General features: G+C 39.5%; 1 protein-coding gene across 1 annotated transcript in view; it reads right to left on the bottom strand.

Moving 5' to 3' along the window:
- Positions 1-16,419: 16,419 nt before the first annotated feature.
- LOC138851656 (serine/threonine-protein kinase Nek7-like) overlaps positions 16,420-18,314 on the bottom strand; it is a 40,164-nt gene continuing 38,269 nt past the window's right edge. Inside the window, exon 4 of the mRNA XM_070081003.1 lies at positions 16,420-16,716. Coding sequence (XP_069937104.1) covers positions 16,508-16,716 — 209 coding nt within the window. The 3' untranslated portion in view covers positions 16,420-16,507. The remainder of the gene's footprint in view (positions 16,717-18,314) is intronic.

Genomic DNA, 18,314 nt, shown 5'->3' with positions numbered 1-18,314 from the left:
CACTGGCTTGTAAACAATGGCACACTAGCTGTACATGGAGTGTCCAGGCCACTCACGCTGCGCTGACACGTTCAGGACGAATGTCCTTAACCGAGTTCTTTTTCGGTAACCAAACCAATATTCTGATGCAAAAACGTGTCACTATCCGATTTTGTTCATTATCCGATGATGTTGTTACCCGAAGGTCCACTGTACCTAGGATAACCCAAAAAATCCAGGCAAAGATAGATAGACAGACAGATAGACAGACAAACATGTTTGTGTGTATCAGTGAAAACAAATAAAGCCAGGGTTCCCCGAGTGCCCATTTATCAAATGTCACTGGGCTGTCAACAGTTGTCATAACACCATTCTTCAAGGAGTTTCATATACATATACTCCAGGCAGACAGAAAGATAAGCAGAGACAGACAGGCAGACAGATGGATAGAGACAGATAGACAGAGACAAGACATGTTTGTGTATAACAGTGATAACAAATACAGTGAGGGTTAGCTGGAGCACTGGACATTTATCAAATGTCACTGGGCTGTCAACAGTACAGAGATGTCTTTCATAACAACATGCTTCAAGGTATATGCCAGGGTATCTAAAACACTGCTGGGACCTATAAATACTTTGTATATATTTCTAGACAATAGTAAATAACCCAGGCAGGTGTAAATGGCTATGAAATCACAAGAACTATTACAAATTGTTATTTTTTTTTTTAACAAGTCGGCCGTCTCCCACCGAGGCAGGGTGACCCAAAAAGAAAGAAAATCCCCCAAAAGAAAATACTTTCATCATCATTCAACACTTTCACCTCACTCACACATAATCAATGTTTTTGCAGAGGTGCTCAGAATACAACAGTTTAGAAGCATATATGTATAAAGATACACAACATATCCCTCCAAAGTGCCAATATCCCAAACCCCCACTTTACAGTGCAGACACTGTACTTCCCATTTCCAGGACTCAAGTCTGGCTATATAAAATAACTGGTTTCCCTGAATCCCTTGACTAAATATTATCCTGCTCACACTCCAACAGCTTGTCAAGTCCCAAATACCATTCGTCTCCATTCACTCCTATCTAACACGCTCACGCACGCTTGCTGGAAGTCCAAGCCCCTCGCCCACAAAACCTCCTTTACCCCCTCCCTCCAACCTTTTCGAGGACGACCCCTACCCCGACTTCCTTCCCCTACAGATTTATACACTCTCCATGTCATTCTACTTTGATCCATTCTCTCTAAATGACCAAACCACCTCAACAACCCCTCTTCAGCCCTCTGACTAATAGTTTTATTAACTCCACACCTTCTCCTAATTTTCACACTCCGAATTTTCTGCATAACATTTACACAATACATTGCCCTTAGACAGGACATCTCCACTGCCTCCAACCGCCTCCTCGCTGCAGCATTTACAACCCAAGCTTCACACCCATATAAGTGTGTTGTGATGAATGGTTTGAAAACCGACAAGTTGAATATTGAGATGCTTATGCAACATATGGGAATCTTTATTTAGGAAACGTTTTCCCATGCAGTGGCTTCATCAGTCCAATACAAAGCAGAAAGGTGTAAGGAGAGGAGGAGTTGGAGGTAATCAGTCCCTCAGCCTGGAGTCAATGTGTTCAGTCCATCAATCTTGTAGAATGTACAGCATAGGGCCGTAGATGTGGCTTATATACTGTAGTCAGGTGAGGCAAAGCAGGAGGAGGTGGGGTCATAGTGGTACCATCCACTAGTCGAAGCAGGTCTTCGTCCAAAGGTTGGACAAGTTTGAAGAATTCTTTGTATCAAGATCCCATGATGATGCAGTGTCTGACAGTTGTGATGAATGGTTTGAAACCCGGCCCTATGCTGTACATTCTACAAGATAGATGGACTGAACACATCGACTCCAGGCTGAGGGATTGATTACCTCCAACTCATCCTCTCCTAACACCTTTCTGCTTTGTATTGGACTGATGAAGCCACTGTGTGGCAAAACGTTTCCTAAATAAAGATTCCCATACCAAGTGAGAGAGTAATTGTGGTAGGGGACCTGAATGCTAAAGTAGGAGAAACTTTTAGAGAGGGTGTGGTAGGTAAGTTTGGGGTGCCAGGTGTAAATGATAATGGGAGCCCTTTGATTGAACTTTGTATAGAAAGGGGTTTAGTTATAAGTAATACATATTTTAAGAAAAAGAGGATAAATAAGTATACAAGATATGATGTAGGGCAAAATGACAGTAGTTTGTTGGATTATGTATTGGTAGATAAAAGACTGTTGAGTAGACTTCAGGATGTACATGTTTATAGAGGGGCCACAGATATATCAGATCACTTTCTAGTTGTAGCTACACTGAGAGTAAAAGGTAGATGGGATACAAGGAGAATAGAAGCATCAGGGAAGAGAGAGGTGAAGGTTTATAAACTAAAAGAGGAGGCAGTTAGGGTAAGATATAAACAGCTATTGGAGGATAGATGGGCTAATGAGAGCATAGGCAAAGGGGTCGAAGAGGTATGGGGTAGGTTTAAAAATGTAGTGTTAGAGTGTTCAGCAGAAGTTTGTGGTTACAGGAAAGTGGGAGCGAGAGGGAAGAGGAGCGATTGGTGGAATGATGATGTAAAGAGAGTAGTAAGGGAGAAAAAGTTAGCATATGAGAAGTTTTTACAAAGTAGAAGTGATGCAAGGAGGGAAGAGTATATGGAGAAAAAGAGAGAGGTTAAGAGAGTGGTGAAGCAATGTAAAAAGAGAGCAAATGAGAGAGTGGGTGAGATGTTATCAAACAAATTTTGTTGAAAATAAGAAAAAGTTTTGGAGTGAGATTAACAAGTTAAGGAAGCCTAGAGAACAAATGGATTTGTCAGTTAAAAATAGGAGAGGAGAGTTATTAAATGGAGAGTTAGAGGTATTGGGAAGATGGAGGGAATATTTTGAGGAATTGTTAAATGTTGATGAAGATAGGGAAGCTGTGATTTCGTGTATAGGGCAAGGAGGAATAACATCTTGTAGGAGTGAGGAAGAGCCAGTTGTGAGTGTGGGGGAAGTTCGTGAGGCAGTAGGTAAAATGAAAGGGGGTAAGGCAGCCGGGATTGATGGGATAAAGATAGAAATGTTAAAAGCAGGTGGGGATATAGTTTTGGGGTGGTTGGTGCAATTATTTAATAAATGTATGGAAGAGGGTAAGGTACCTAGGGATTGGCAGAGAGCATGCATAGTTCCTTTGTATAAAGGCAAAGGGGACAAAAGAGAGTGCAAAAATTATAGGGGGATAAGTCTGTTGAGTATACCTGGTAAAGTGTATGGTAGAGTTATTATTGGCAAGAGGCGTGGAGTTAAAAGATAAAGAATCACACACAAAGTGGGAGTTGTCACAGTTGCTCTTTGCTGATGACACTGTGCTCTTGGGAGATTCTGAAGAGAAGTTGCAGAGATTGGTGGATGAATTTGGTAGGGTATGCAAAAGAAGAAAATTAAAAGTGAATACAGGAAAGAGTAAGGTTATGAGGATAACAAAAAGATTAGGTGATGAAAGATTGGATATCAGATTGGAGGGAGAGAGTATGGAGGAGGTGAATGTATTCAGATATTTGGGAGTGGACGTGTCAGCGGATGGGTCTATGAAAGATGAGGTAAATCATAGAATTGATGAGGGGAAAAGGGTGAGTGGTGCACTTAGGAGTCTGTGGAGACAAAGAACTTTGTCCTTGGAGGCAAAGAGGGGAATGTATGAGAGTATAGTTTTACCAACGCTCTTATATGGGTGTGAAGCATGGGTGATGAATGTTGCAGCGAGGAGAAGGCTGGAGGCAGTGGAGATGTCATGTCTGAGGGCAATGTGTGGTGTGAATATAATGCAGAGAATTCGTAGTTTGGAAGTTAGGAGGAGGTGCGGGATTACCAAAACTGTTGTCCAGAGGGCTGAGGAAGGGTTGTTGAGGTGGTTCGGACATGTAGAGAGAATGGAGCGAAACAGAATGACTTCAAGAGTGTATCAGTCTGTAGTGGAAGGAAGGCGGGGTAGGGGTCGGCCTAGGAAAGGTTGGAGGGAGGGGGTAAAGGAGGTTTTGTGTGCGAGGGGCTTGGACTTCCAGCAGGCATGCGTGAGCGTGTTTGATAGGAGTGAATGGAGACAAATGGTTTTTAATACTTGACGTGCTGTTGGAGTGTGAGCAAAGTAACATTTATGAAGGGGTTCAGGGAAACCGGCAGGCCGGACTTGAGTCCTGGAGATGGGAAGTACAGTGCCTGCACTCTGAAGGAGGGGTGTTAATGTTGCAGTTTAAAAACTGTAGTGTAAAGCACCCTTCTGGCAAGACAGTGATGGAGTGAATGATGGTGAAAGTTTTTCTTTTTCGGGCCACCCTGCCTTGGTGGGAATCGGCCAGTGTGATAATAAAAAAAAATAAATAAGAGTGATGTCACCGTGGTTGTTTAATATATTTATAGATGGGGTTGTAAGAGAAGTAAATGCGAGGGTCTTGGCAAGAGGCATGGAGTTAAAAGATAAAGAATCACACATAGAGTGGGAGTTGTCACAGTTGTTCTTTGCTGATGACACTGTGCTCTTGGGAGATTCTGAAGAGAAGTTGCAGAGATTGGTGGAAGAATTTGGTAGGGTGTGCAAAAGAAGAAAATTAAAAGTGAATACAGGAAAGAGTAAGGTTATGAGGATAACAAAAAGATTAGGTGATGAAAGATTGGATATCAGATTGGAGGGAGAGAGTATGGAGGAGGTGAATGTATTCAGATATTTGGGAGTGGACGTGTCAGCGGATGGGTCTATGAAAGATGAGGTGAATCATAGAATTGATGAGGGGAAAAGGGTGAGTGGTGCACTTAGGAGTCTGTGGAGACAAAGAACTTTGTCCTTGGAGGCAAAGAGGGGAATGTATGAGAGTATAGTTTTACCAACGCTTTTTTTTTTTCAACAAGTCGGCTGTCTCACACCGAGGCAGGGTGACCCAAAAAGAAAGAAAATCCCCAAAAAGAAAATACTTTCGTCATCATTCAACACTTTCACCTCACTCACACATAATCACTGTTTTTGCAGAGGTGCTCAGAATACAATAGTTTAGAAGCATATACGTATAAAGATACACAACATATCCCTCCAAACTGCCAATATCCCAAACCCCTCCTTTAAAGTGCAGGCATTGTACTTCCCATTTCCAGGACTCAAGTCCGGCTATATAAAAATAACCGGTTTCCCTGAATCCCTTCACTAAATATTACCCTGCTCACACTCCAACAGATCGTCAGGTCCCAAATACCATTCGTCTCCATTCACTCCTATCTAACACGCTCACGCACGCTTGCTGGAAGTCCAAGCCCCTCGCCCACAAAACCTCCTTTACCCCCTCCCTCCAACCTTTTCGAGGACGACCCCTACCCCGCCTTCCTTCCCCTACAGATTTATATGCTCTCCATGTCATTCTACTTTGATCCATTCTCTCTAAATGACCAAACCACCTCAACAACCCCTCTTCAGCCCTCTGACTAATACTTTTATTAACTCCACACCTTCTCCTAATTTCCACACTCCGAATTTTCTGCATAATATTTACACCACACATTGCCCTTAGACAGGACATCTCCACTGCCTCCAACCGCCTCCTCGCTGCAGCATTTACAACCCAAGCTTCACACCCATATAAGAGTGTTGGTACTACTATACTTTCATACATTCCCCTCTTTGCCTCCATAGATAACGTTTTTTGTCTCCACATATACCTCAATGCACCACTCACCTTTTTTCCCTCACCAATTCCATGATTAACCTCATCCTTCATAAATCCATCCGCTGACACGTCAACTCCCAAATATCTGAAAACATTCACTTCTTCCATACTCCTCCTCCCCAATTTGATATCCAATTTTTCTTTATCTAAATCATTTGATACCCTCATCACCTTACTCTTTTCTATGTTCACTTTCAACTTTCTACCTTTACACACACTCCCAAACTCATCCACTAACCTTTGCAATTTTTCTTTAGAATCTCCCATAAGCACAGTATCATCAGCAAAAAGTAACTGTGTCAATTCCCATTTTGTATTTGATTCCCCATAATTTAATCCCACCCCTCTCCCGAACACCCTAGCATTTACTTCTTTTACAACCCCATCTATAAATATATTAAACAACCATGGTGACATTACACATCCCTGTCTAAGACCTACTTTTACCGGGAAGTAGTCTCCCTCTCTTCTACACACCCTAACCTGAGCCTCACTATCCTCATAAAAACTCTTTACAGCATTTAGTAACTTACCACCTATTCCATATACTTGCAACATCTGCCACATTGCTCCCCTATCCACTCTATCATATGCCTTTTCTAAATCCATAAATGCAATAAAAACTTCCCTACCTTTATCTAAATACTGTTCACATATATGCTTCAATGTAAACACTTGATCTACACATCCCCTACCCACTCTAAAACCTCCTTGCTCATCTGCAATCCTACATTCTGTCTTACCTCTAATTCTTTCAATCTCCCACCGAGGTCACCGAGGCAGGGTGACCCAAAAAAGAAAGAAAATCCCCAAAAAGAAAATACTTTCATCATCATTCAACACTTTCACCACACTCACACATTATCACTGCTTTTGCAGAGGTGCTCAGAATACAACAGTTTAGAAGCATATACGTATAAAGATACACAACATATCCCTCCAAACTGCCAATATCCCAAACCCCTCCTTTAAAGTGCAGGCATTGTACTTCCCATTTCCAGGACTCAAGTCCGACTATATGAAAATAACCGGTTTCCCTGAATCCCTTCACTAAATATTACCCTGCTCACACTCCAACAGATCGTCAGGTCCCAAGTATCATTCGTCTCCATTCACTCCTATCTAACACGCTCATGCACGCTTGCTGGAAGTCCAAGCCCCTCGCCCACAAAACCTCCTTTACCCCCTCTTTCCAACCCTTTCGAGGACGACCCCTACCCCTCTTTCCTTCCCCTATAGATTTATATGCTTTCCATGTCATTCTACTTTGATCCATTCTCTCTAAATGACCAAACCACCTCAACAACCCCTCTTCTGCCCTCTGACTAATGCTTTTATTAACTCCACACCTTCTCCTAATTTCCACACTCCGAATTTTCTGCATAATATTTACACCACACATTGCCCTTAGACAGGACATCTCCACTGCCTCCAACCGTCTCCTCGCTGCTGCATTTACCACCCAAGCTTCACATCCATATAAGAGTGTTGGTACTACTATACTTTCATACATTCCCTTCTTTGCCTCCATAGATAACGTTTTTTGACTCCACATATACCTCAACGCACCACTCACCTTTTTTCCCTCATCAATTCTATGATTAACCTCATCCTTCATAAATCCATCCGCCGACACGTCAACTCCCAAGTATCTGAAAACATTCACTTCTTCCATACTCCTCCTCCCCAATTTGATATCCAATTTTTCTTTATCTAAATCATTTGATACCCTCATCACCTTACTCTTTTCTATGTTCACTTTCAACTTTCTACCTTTACACACATTCTCAAACTCATCCACTAACCTTTGCAATTTTTCTTTAGAATCTCCCATAAGCACAGTATCATCAGCAAAAAGTAACTGTGTCAATTCCCATTTTGAATTTGATTCCCCATAATTTAATCCCACCCCTCTCCCGAACACCCTAGCATTTACTTCTTTTACAACCCCATCTATAAATATATTAAACAACCATGGTGACATTACACATCCCTGTCTAAGACCTACTTTTACCGGGAAGTATTCTCCCTCTCTTCTACACACCCTAACCTGAGCCTCACTATCCTCATAAAAGCTCTTTACAGCATTTAGTAACTTACCACCTATTCCATATACTTGCAACATCTGCCACATTGCTCCTCTATCCACTCTATCATATGCCTTTTCTAAATCCATAAATGCAATAAAAACTTCCCTACCTTTATCTAAATACTGTTCACATATATGCTTCAATGTAAACACTTGATCTACACATCCCCTACCCACTCTGAAGCCTCCTTGCTCATCCGCAATCCTACATTCTGTCTTACCTCTAATTCTTTCAATTATAACCCTACCGTATACTTTTCCTGGTATACTCAGTAAACTTATTCCTCTATAATTTTTACAATCTCTTTTGTCCCCTTTCCCTTTATATAAAGGGACTATACATGCTCTCCGCCAATCCCTAGGTACCTTCCCCTCTTTCATACATTTATTAAACAAAAGTACCAACCACTCCAACACTATATCCCCCCCTGCTTTTAACATTTCTGTCATGATCCCATCAGTTCCAGCTGCTTTACCCCCTTTCATTCTACGTAATGCCTCACGTACCTCCACCACACTTACATTCTGCTCTTCTTCACTCCTAAAAGATGGTATACCTCCCTGGCCAGTGCATGAAATTACCGCCTCCCTTTCTTCCTCAACATTTAAAAGTTCCTCAAAATATTCTCGCCATCTACCTAATACCTCCCTCTCCCCATCTACTAACTCCCCTACTCTGTTTTTAACTGACAAATCCATACTTTCCCTAGGCTTTCTTAACTTGTTTAACTCACTCCAAAATTTTTTCTTATTTTCATTAAAATTTCTTGACAGTGCCTCTCCCACTCTTTCATCTGCTCTCCTTTTGCACTCTCTCACCACTCTCTTCACCTTTCTTTTACTCTCCATATACTCTGCTCTTCTTATAACACTTCTGCTTTGTAAAAACCTCTCGTAAGCTACCTTTTTCTCTTTTATCACACCCTTTACTTCATCATTCCACCAATCACTCCTCTTTCCTCCTGCCCCCACCCTCCTATAACCACAAACTTCTGCCCCACATTCTAATACTGCATTTTTAAAACTATTCCAACCCTCTTCAACCCCCCCACTACTCATCTTTGCACTAGCCCACCTTTCTGCCAATAGTCGCTTATATCTCGCCCGAACTTCCTCCTCCCTTAGTTTATACACTTTCACCTCCCTCTTACTTGTTGTTGCCACCTTCCTCTTTTCCCATCTACCTCTTACTCTAACTGTAGCTACAACTAAATAATGATCCGATATATCAGTTGCCCCTCTATAAACATGTACATCCTGGAGCCTACCCATCAACCTTTTATCCACCAATACATAATCTAACAAACTACTTTCATTACGTGCTACATCATACCTTGTATATTTATTTATCCTCTTTTTCATAAAATATGTATTACTTATTACCAAATTTCTTTCTACACATAGCTCAATTAAAGGCTCCCCATTTACATTTACCCCTGGCACCCCAAATTTACCTACTACTCCCTCCATAACATTTTTACCCACTTTAGCATTGAAATCCCCAACCACCATTACTCTCACACTTGATTCAAAACTCCCCACGCATTCACTCAACATTTCCCAGAATCTCTCTCTCTCCTCTACACTTCTCTCTTCTCCAGGTGCATACACGCTTACTATAACCCACTTTTCACATCCAATCTTTATTTTACTCCACATAATCCTTGAATTTATACATTTGTAGTCCCTCTTTTCCTGCCATAGCTTATCCTTCAACATTATTGCTACTCCTTCTTTAGCTCTAACTCTATTTGAAACCCCTGACCTAATCCCATTTATTCCTCTCCATTGAAACTCTCCCACCCCCTTCAGCTTTGTTTCACTTAAAGCCAGGACATCCAGTTTCTTCTCATTCATAACATCCACAATCATCTCTTTCTTATCATTTGCACAACATCCACGCACATTCAGACTTCCCACTTTGACAATTTTCTTCTTCTTATTCTTTTTAGTAATCTTTACAGGAAAAGGGGTTACTAGCCCATTGTTCCCGGCATTTTAGTTGACTTTTACAACACGCATGGCTTACGGAGGAAAGATTCTTATTCCACTTCCCCATGGATATAAAAGGAAAAGTAATAAGACCAAGAACTATTAAGATAAAATCAAAGAAAACTCAGATGAGTGTGTATAAATAAACGTGTACATGTATGTGTAGTGTGACCTAAGTGTAAGTAGAAGTAGCAAGACATACCTGTAATCTTGCATATTTATGAGACAGACAAAAGACACCAGCAATCCTACCATCATGTAAAACAATTACAGGCTTTCGTTTTACACACACTTGGCAGGACGGTAGTACCTCCCTGGGTGGTTGCTGTTTTAACCCTTTCAGGGTCCAGAGGCCAAATTTCAAAGTGCGCACCAGGGTCCAAGAATTTTCAAAAAAAAAATTTTGTTATTTTTTCTTATGAAATGGTAGAGAATCTTTTTCTAAAGGTAATAAAACAAAAAGTACGAAAGTTGTTGGAAAATTGACAAAATTGTGCTCTCACGAATTTTGATGTGTCAGTGATATTTACGAATTGGCGATTTTGCCTACTTCGACTCCCATTTTAGGCCAATTACATTAATCCAGTTGACCAAATTCTTAGCTATTTCACTAGTATTACTTCTATTCTATCGATTGAGAACAAGACATTGCCAAGTCAACTGTTACAACTACAAAATAAAGTGATCGGAAATTGGTAATTTGGCCAATTTAACACAAGGTTCAAAATATTCCAATTTCAAAATAGGGTCCAGAATAAACAATGTAGGTATTCCTGGCACTAAACTAACATTTCCTCTGTTCATTAGTTATGTTTTCAGGCTTTACAAATGAATTCCATTTTGATTTTTTATTCACATAATGAATTTTTATTCAAACCAAAAAATAGAAGATTTACTGTTATGCAATATTGTAATAATTGTATAAATATCATCACCACATTTGTGAATGTATATTAGACCCACCAGCTGGTGTGTATTAGACGTGTGAGGTCGTTTGTTTACTCTTGAACATCGGCAAAAATTTAACATTTCCGCTACTTTGAGCTCAGTTTCAAGCCATTTCCAGTGCTAAAACCAATCAAAATCATCTCTATTTCTGTAGTATATCTTCCATTCTATCAAATGAGACCAAGAAATTGCTAATACAACTATAAAAAACATACGAAAAAACACTGCAAACTCGCTGTTTTAGTCGAAAATTACGGACTCGTTTTTTTCTCTCAATATACACTGTGTGCTACAGGATTTGTTTTATGTGGTGCACACATACCACATAGATGTATTCTCATATCTAGGCCCAAATTTACCACTCACAGCTTATATGAGTGAGCTGAGCTTATGCCATAGAACTACGGACTGTTCAGTCTCTTAGCTGTGATCTGTTTAGTTTTTTTTAGGGCAATGCTTGTTATAGAGGTAGTGGTTGTTTTTTAGAAAATTATTAATACATTCATTCGTATCTATATATGTTTCAAGCTCATTATGCCAGTCAACATTATTCATAGCTGTTATAAAGTTATTAACAGCTGTCTCGTTATGTAGTCTGAAGGTAACTTTAGTAGTGTCTTGAGGCAATTTACCTAGATTGGTTATGAGAAAGGTAGGTGGTGGTGTCTGTGATTATGCCTGATTTTAAAGGGGATATGGTGTTAGTCCAGATGTGGTCTAATAAGGAGATACTACTGTAGTCTCAAAGATTCTTGTAGGTTTAGTTATTGTTGGTAGCAACAAGCAGTTGCTCATAGTTTGTGAATCTGGTTACTTGTGGGTCCTGGACATGTAGTAGATTTATGTCAAAATCTCCTGAGAGCAGTAAGTGGTCTTTTTTCATATGTGCATCAGTTATCATGTTTCCTAACTTTTCACTAAAATGGTAAATGTTTAACTGTGGTAATCTGTAGATGTTTATCACTGTGAGGGATTTTTGCAGGTCTTTTGATTTAAATTTAGCTATAATATATTCTCCATGTTCATGCCTTGTGCAAGAATTATTGATACATTCAAGCTGATCTGAGTAGTATATAGCTGTTCCACCCCGTTGCTGCTGTCCTATAGTTGTGTATGGCTGTGTAACCAGGAATGGCATAGACATCTGTAGTACCAGGCTTTAGCCAGGTTTCTGTGAGTGTGATGATTGACATACTGATATGAAGGGAACTGAGTAATGCTGTGAGGTCATCATAATGTTTGCTTAAAGATCTGACACTGTAATGTATGCTTATCAAACGTCAGCTCTTATCAGTTGTTAAGTCATCTTATCATGTCACTGTCAGGGATGGACTTTGTTTTTCATGCTTCAAGGGAATTTATTATTACCTATCATCATCATCACCACCACCACCACCGCCGCCACCGCCACCGCCACCTCCACCTCTTCCCCCTCCTCCTCCTCCTCCACCTCCTCCTCCACCTCCTCCAACACCTCCTCCTTCACCTCCTCCTCCACCTCCTCCTCCACCTCCTTCTACACCTCCTCCTCCATCTCCTCCACCTCCTCCTCCTACTCCAACACCTCCTCCTTCACCTCCTCCTTCACCTCCTCCAACACCTCCTCCTCCACCTCCTCCAACACCTCCTCCTCCACCTCCTCCAACACCTCCTCCTCCTCCTCCTCCTCCTCCTCCTCCTCCACCTCCTCCACTTCCTCCACCTCCTCCACCTCCACCACCTCCCCACCTCCACCTCCACAACCTCCCCACCTCCACCACCTCCTCCACCTGTCAGTGTGTGTGTGACAATTTGAGTACAATTTCAGTACCTAATACTAGTGTCAGAACAAAGATTGGTTATAAAATGACAAGAACTACTACAAGTTGTAATTATCAGAACATAAAATCTATATAAAATAATATGAAAAATAGAAAAAAAGGTATATCGGCAGGACTCGATGTTGCCGTCACATGAGCATCCAGTGCCAACTTCTCGGCCTCATATCTCGGTAAATACTGACCCTAATTTTTTTTTTATTCTAAAATATGTCAAAAAAATGTGTTTTTTTTTTTCTATAAGTTTTTTTTTTCCAAAATATTTGGGGCGCTGCGCGAGTGAACGTATATATACGTTTGGACCGTTTAAGGGTTAATATTGAACGGTTATAGTTTTAATGCTTGACAAAAGTTATAGATTTAGAATAGAAGTTTATTGAACACAATAAAATTGTTTAGTCCTCCATGGGGAAGTGGAACAGAATTCTTCCTCCGTAAGCCATGCGTGTTGTAGGAGGCGACTAAAATGCTGGGAGCAAGGGGCTAGTAACCCCTTCTGTATATATTACTAAATGTAAAAGGAGAAACTTTTGTTTTTCCTTTTGGGCCACCCCGCCTCGGTGGGATACAGCCGGTGTGTTGAAAGAAAGAAAGAAAATTGTTTAGTACTGGAAGTGATAGTCAAATTAAAAGTCTGCAGGTAATGGTAGTTATAAAGAAATAGAAGAAAATAAAAATAATAGTTTATAATAGTAGATTATGCTAACTCTTATTATGGCACAAGGTTGACAATATAATATTGCACTGGTTATCAGTTCTATAATAATAGTTTATATTAGTAAGCAAGTAATGGTAAATTAAAAATTGTACTAAAGTAAAATGGACTGATAGTAAATATGGTGGTGAACAAAATTTAAGTAAGTAATATTAATTAAAAAATATAAAAAAAACAATTCTGTTACAAGTATTATACTTTTATTAACAACTATTACGATTCAATATTGCACTGGTAGTAATTTCAGAGCTTATGAAGGCAATATAAAGTATTTAACCTTTAAACTGTCCAAACATAGATCTATGTCCACGTACAGGGGGCTCCAAATGTAGATCTACGTTTTTTTACATGCTTTCAAATGGGGAAAATCAAGGTCGGAACGCTACGCACGTGAACGTAGATCTATGTTTGGACAGTTTAAGGGTTAAAAGTAAAGAACTACACTAAGAAAATAAAATGATTAATTGCATAAAGTAGAATGGACTGACAGTAAATGTGGCAATAAAACAAGTTTTTAGCAAGTAATGGTAATTAATAATATGTAAAAAGTGTACAAAAGTAAAATGGATTGATAGTAATTATGGTATTAAACAAATTTTTAGCAAGTAATAACAATTAATGGTATTTAAAAAATGGGGTTGCAAAATGGACAGATAGTATTTATTAAACCTTTGAGGGTCGGTCATGTACAAGTATGTCATTGCAGCCAGGGTAGGTCACGTACCTGTACGCCTAAATTCTAGCGCCTTCAAATCTAGTGGAAGGAAGCTGGCAGGCCTACGCATGAAACAATGGGTCTGTGAGGTCAGTGTGTGCAGTATAAAAAAAATTCTGAAGCACACTTTGCATAATGAGAAAATAAAAAACTTTGACTGTGTTTTTGGTTTAAAACAGCAAATTTCTAGTGTATTTTCGTTTGGTATTTAGGGTTGTATTCTCGTTTCCTTGGTCTCATTTGATAGAATGGAAGATATATTATAGAATTAGAGATGATTTTGATTGGTTTCATAATGACAAGTACCTTGAAATTGAGCTCAAAGAAGCGGAAATGATCGATTTTTGCCGATGTTCAAGAGTAAACAAATCAAGCCACGTGTCCAATACACATCAACTGGAGAGTCTAATATTCTTTCACAAGTGCGCTGATATAATTTATACCGATTTACAAAGATGTAGTAGTATACATAACAGAAAAACTTCTATTTTCTGTGAGAATAAAAATTCAAAGTGGAAAGCAAAAGTAATGTAAGAGGGGCCTAGAGACGTGACTAATGAACAGATAAAATGTTATTTTATTGCCATGAATGTCTGTCTTGTATATTCTGGACCCTATTTTGAAATTGGCATCTTTTGAAATTTGTGTGAAATTGCCAATTTCTGACCACTTTATTGGGTAGTTGAAATCGGTAAATGGGCGGATTCTTGTACTCAATGGAGTTCTAGGGAAATAGCTATGATTTTAGTCAACTGCAACATTGGAAATGGCCGAAAATAGGGCTCAAAGTGGGCGAAATCGCCCACTTTGAGACCACTAACTTTGTGAGAGCATAATTCCCTAAGTTTTCCATCAAATTTCATACTTTTGGTGTCATTATGATCGAAAAAAGATTCTCTACCACTTCATAAGAAAAAATCATTTTTTTTTTCAAAAATTTTTCGACCCTGAGAACGAGTTTGGGAGAGGGCCTCTCAACCCTCAAAGGGGTAAACAAATTTTAAGTAAGTAATATTAATTTAAGAAAAATACATAAAATTTTGAAAGGAAATAGGAAAGTACTGGTTTGGTAATAGAGTAGTTGATGAGTGGAACGGTCTGCCAAGTAGGGTTATTGAAGCTAAAACCTTGGGTAGTTTCAAATTTAGGTTGGATAAATACATGGGTGAGAGGGTTTGGATTTGGATGGGACTTGCACATGAGTGAATGGAATTATCAAAGCTTATTTGTTGAGTAGCACTGAAAACTAGGTTGGGCAAATATTTTGATAGTGGGATGGACTGTGAAGGACCTGCCTAGTGTGGGCCAACAGCAGGCCTGCTGGCCCACACTATAACCCATGTGCAACATTTGTGCAACATCCTTTCCATTCTGATACCACTGGTAGTGTCATCCTCCCAGAATGTCCTATAACCTATGCCCTAAGTAAAGAGAAACAATTCTGGAACATGTGTAATATGTGTTTGGCTGGCAGGCTGGGTGGCTGGGTGGCTGGCTGGCCAGGTGGCTGACTGACTTTGGCTGCCTGTCTCTGTATCTCTGTCTGTCTATGTCTATCTCTGTCTCTGTCTCCATCTCACAGATACACATAAATAGTTATTATACATAGCGTAACTTACCTAGGATAACCCAAAAAAAATCCAGACGAAATGCAATATTGTATTTGTAGATATAAGGCATAATAAGTATGACTGGCCAGTAATATGCATTTTCGCTTGTTCAGGAATCAGACGTGATGACTTTGCATCCTCTGCAACGTGTGTAATACCTGTTGGTTCTGAGACACGAAGACAGACATACAGGCAGACAAATAAGCAGAGACTGACAAATAGACAGACAGACAAACAGATAGACAGATAGATATGTAGCAGTGAAAATAAACAAACCCAAGGCAGTGCACAATCATCAAGTGTCACTGCACTGTCAGCAGTGGAGTGACAATCGTCTTACACATTGCTTCAAGGAGTTTCATATATACTCCAGCATGTCTAAAACAGTGCTAGACCAAGGCAGGTAAAAATGTTCACCTGTCAGTGTGTTTGTGACTATTTGAGTACTATTTCAGTACCTAATATTTCAGTACCTAATATTAGTGTTAGAACAAACATTGGCTATGAAATCACAAGAACTACTACAAATTGTAATTATCAGAACTTAAAAATTATATATATTAAAAAACAAGAGGAAAAAAGGTATATCGGCACCACTTCTGCAAGCGACAGGAGTCATGTTGCTGTCAGGTGAGCAGCCAGTGTCAACTTCATGGTCTTATATCTCGGTAAGTACTGACAGTAAAATTGCTTTTTGGTCTTATTACACAAAAAATTGCCTCTTCAATTAAAAAAAAAAAAAAAAGATTTTTTTTTCAAAATATTTGGAGCGCTGGGTGAGAGAACGTAGACCTATACGTTTGGACAGTTAATGGGTTAATATCTGGTCTTGATGTCAGCATTTCAGAAGTTATTGAAGAACTAAACAGTACCTCATAAATGATGCAAATGGCCTAGAAAACTTCATACCTCATACAGTAAACATCCTAAGGACCAGATATCACTCTTAAAGTTGTAGCCATGTTCATGGATCCTCTCTGGGCTCATGTAGTATGGTGTGCCAACAAGTGAATGTGCTGCTGTTGTCTTGGAGCTGAAGAACCTTCCCAGGCCCAGGTCTCCTAACTTCACCACGCCCTGGGCAGTGATGAACACATTCGCTGGCTTGATGTCTGCATATAATTAGAAAATATAGTATCTGCTAATGATCTATTAATCCTATTTTCAAACAAAATAACAGACTCTGTCATTTCACCAGAAATATTTGTAAAGGCACAGTAACCTTAAAGCCAAATTACATATACATATTTCTAAAACAGTTTTTTTTTTTTTTGCATTTAAAACTGCACTAATTACTGCAGACACATTACATGTAGAATATTAAAAATAAACAGGTACCTGCACTGTGATTTAAACCATTTTGTCCCTAAAATGTCAGTAAATTTCAAGAATATATATTAATTAAGCTTCAAGAACTGTAAATGTCATATCTTCCATGAGAGCATACAAAACAGACCACTATACACTGTACAATACATTATCAATTTAAAGGACTGTATTTGTTAGATTAATGTTATTCTTGGGAATTACTAAGTACTGTACATGTAGGTCACTGAAGGGTAAGATAAGATAAGATAAGATAAGATTTTGTTCGGATTTTTAACCCCGGAGGGTTAGCCACCCAGGATAACCCAAGAAAGTCAGTGCGTCATCGAGGACTGTCTAACTTATTTCCATTGGGGTCCTTAATCTTGTCCCCCAGGATGCGACCCACACCAGTCGACTAACACCCAGGTACCTATTTGCTGCTAGGTGAACAGGACAATAGGTGTAAGGAAACGTGTCGGAATTTCCACCCGCCGGGAATCGAACCCGGGCCCTCCGTGTGTGAAGCGGGAGCTTTAGCCACCAGACCACCAGACTAGTGAAGTAGATTGGGGAGGCAGAGATGTTGAAGAAAGGACAACTGAAGAAAGAAGTTGTTGCATTTGGTGAAGTTTATCAGTATGAGTTACACCATCAGAGACACTGAATTAAAGGTGGGGGGACTATCAGAAAGGCCAGAAAAAGCATAGCAGGGCGCTGAAGATGATGTCTGATGTGTAGTTGATGTATTTTCTCACATCTGGGAAAAATGATCAAAAGTTGTTGGACTATCAGTACGGTAGAACTCTGTAATCAGCAGAAATAAGCCATTGATGTAAGAGACTAATAATGAGGAAAAACTGTATAAATATGATACTATGGACATAATTTAAAGGTATATTGCAATAAACATTGATAATAAAGTAGATAAAAGTATAATTTAACTAGTATATTTTGAAGGGAGTAAGTTGGTAGAAAGCAACCACCCAGTGAGGTACTACCATCCTGCCAAGTGAGTGTGAAAAAGAAACCTGTAACTGTTTTACATAATGGTAGGATTCCTGGTGTTCTTTTTTCTATCTCATAAACATGCTGGATAACTGGTATATCTTGCTACTTCTACTTACACTTAAGTCACATTACACAGGCATGCACATGCATATATATACACACACACCTAGATTTTTCTTTTTTTTTTTCTTAATAGTTCTTGTTCTTCTTTATTTTTTCTATTCTCGATGGGGAAGTAGAAAAGAATCTTTCCTCCGTAAGCCATGTGTGTCGTATGAGGCAACTAAAATGCTGGGAGTAATGGGCTAGTAACCCCTTCTACTGTAGAAAATACTAAAAAAGTGAAGAAGAAAACTTTATAAAACTGGGATGCTTGAATGTGCATGGATGTAGT

The sequence above is a fragment of the Cherax quadricarinatus genome, unplaced genomic scaffold, assembly GCF_038502225.1.
Source record: "Cherax quadricarinatus isolate ZL_2023a unplaced genomic scaffold, ASM3850222v1 Contig1429, whole genome shotgun sequence".
Lineage (NCBI taxonomy): Eukaryota > Metazoa > Arthropoda > Malacostraca > Decapoda > Parastacidae > Cherax > Cherax quadricarinatus.
The sequence above is the reverse complement of the archived record's forward strand: the minus strand, read 5'-3'. Positions and strand labels throughout refer to the sequence as shown.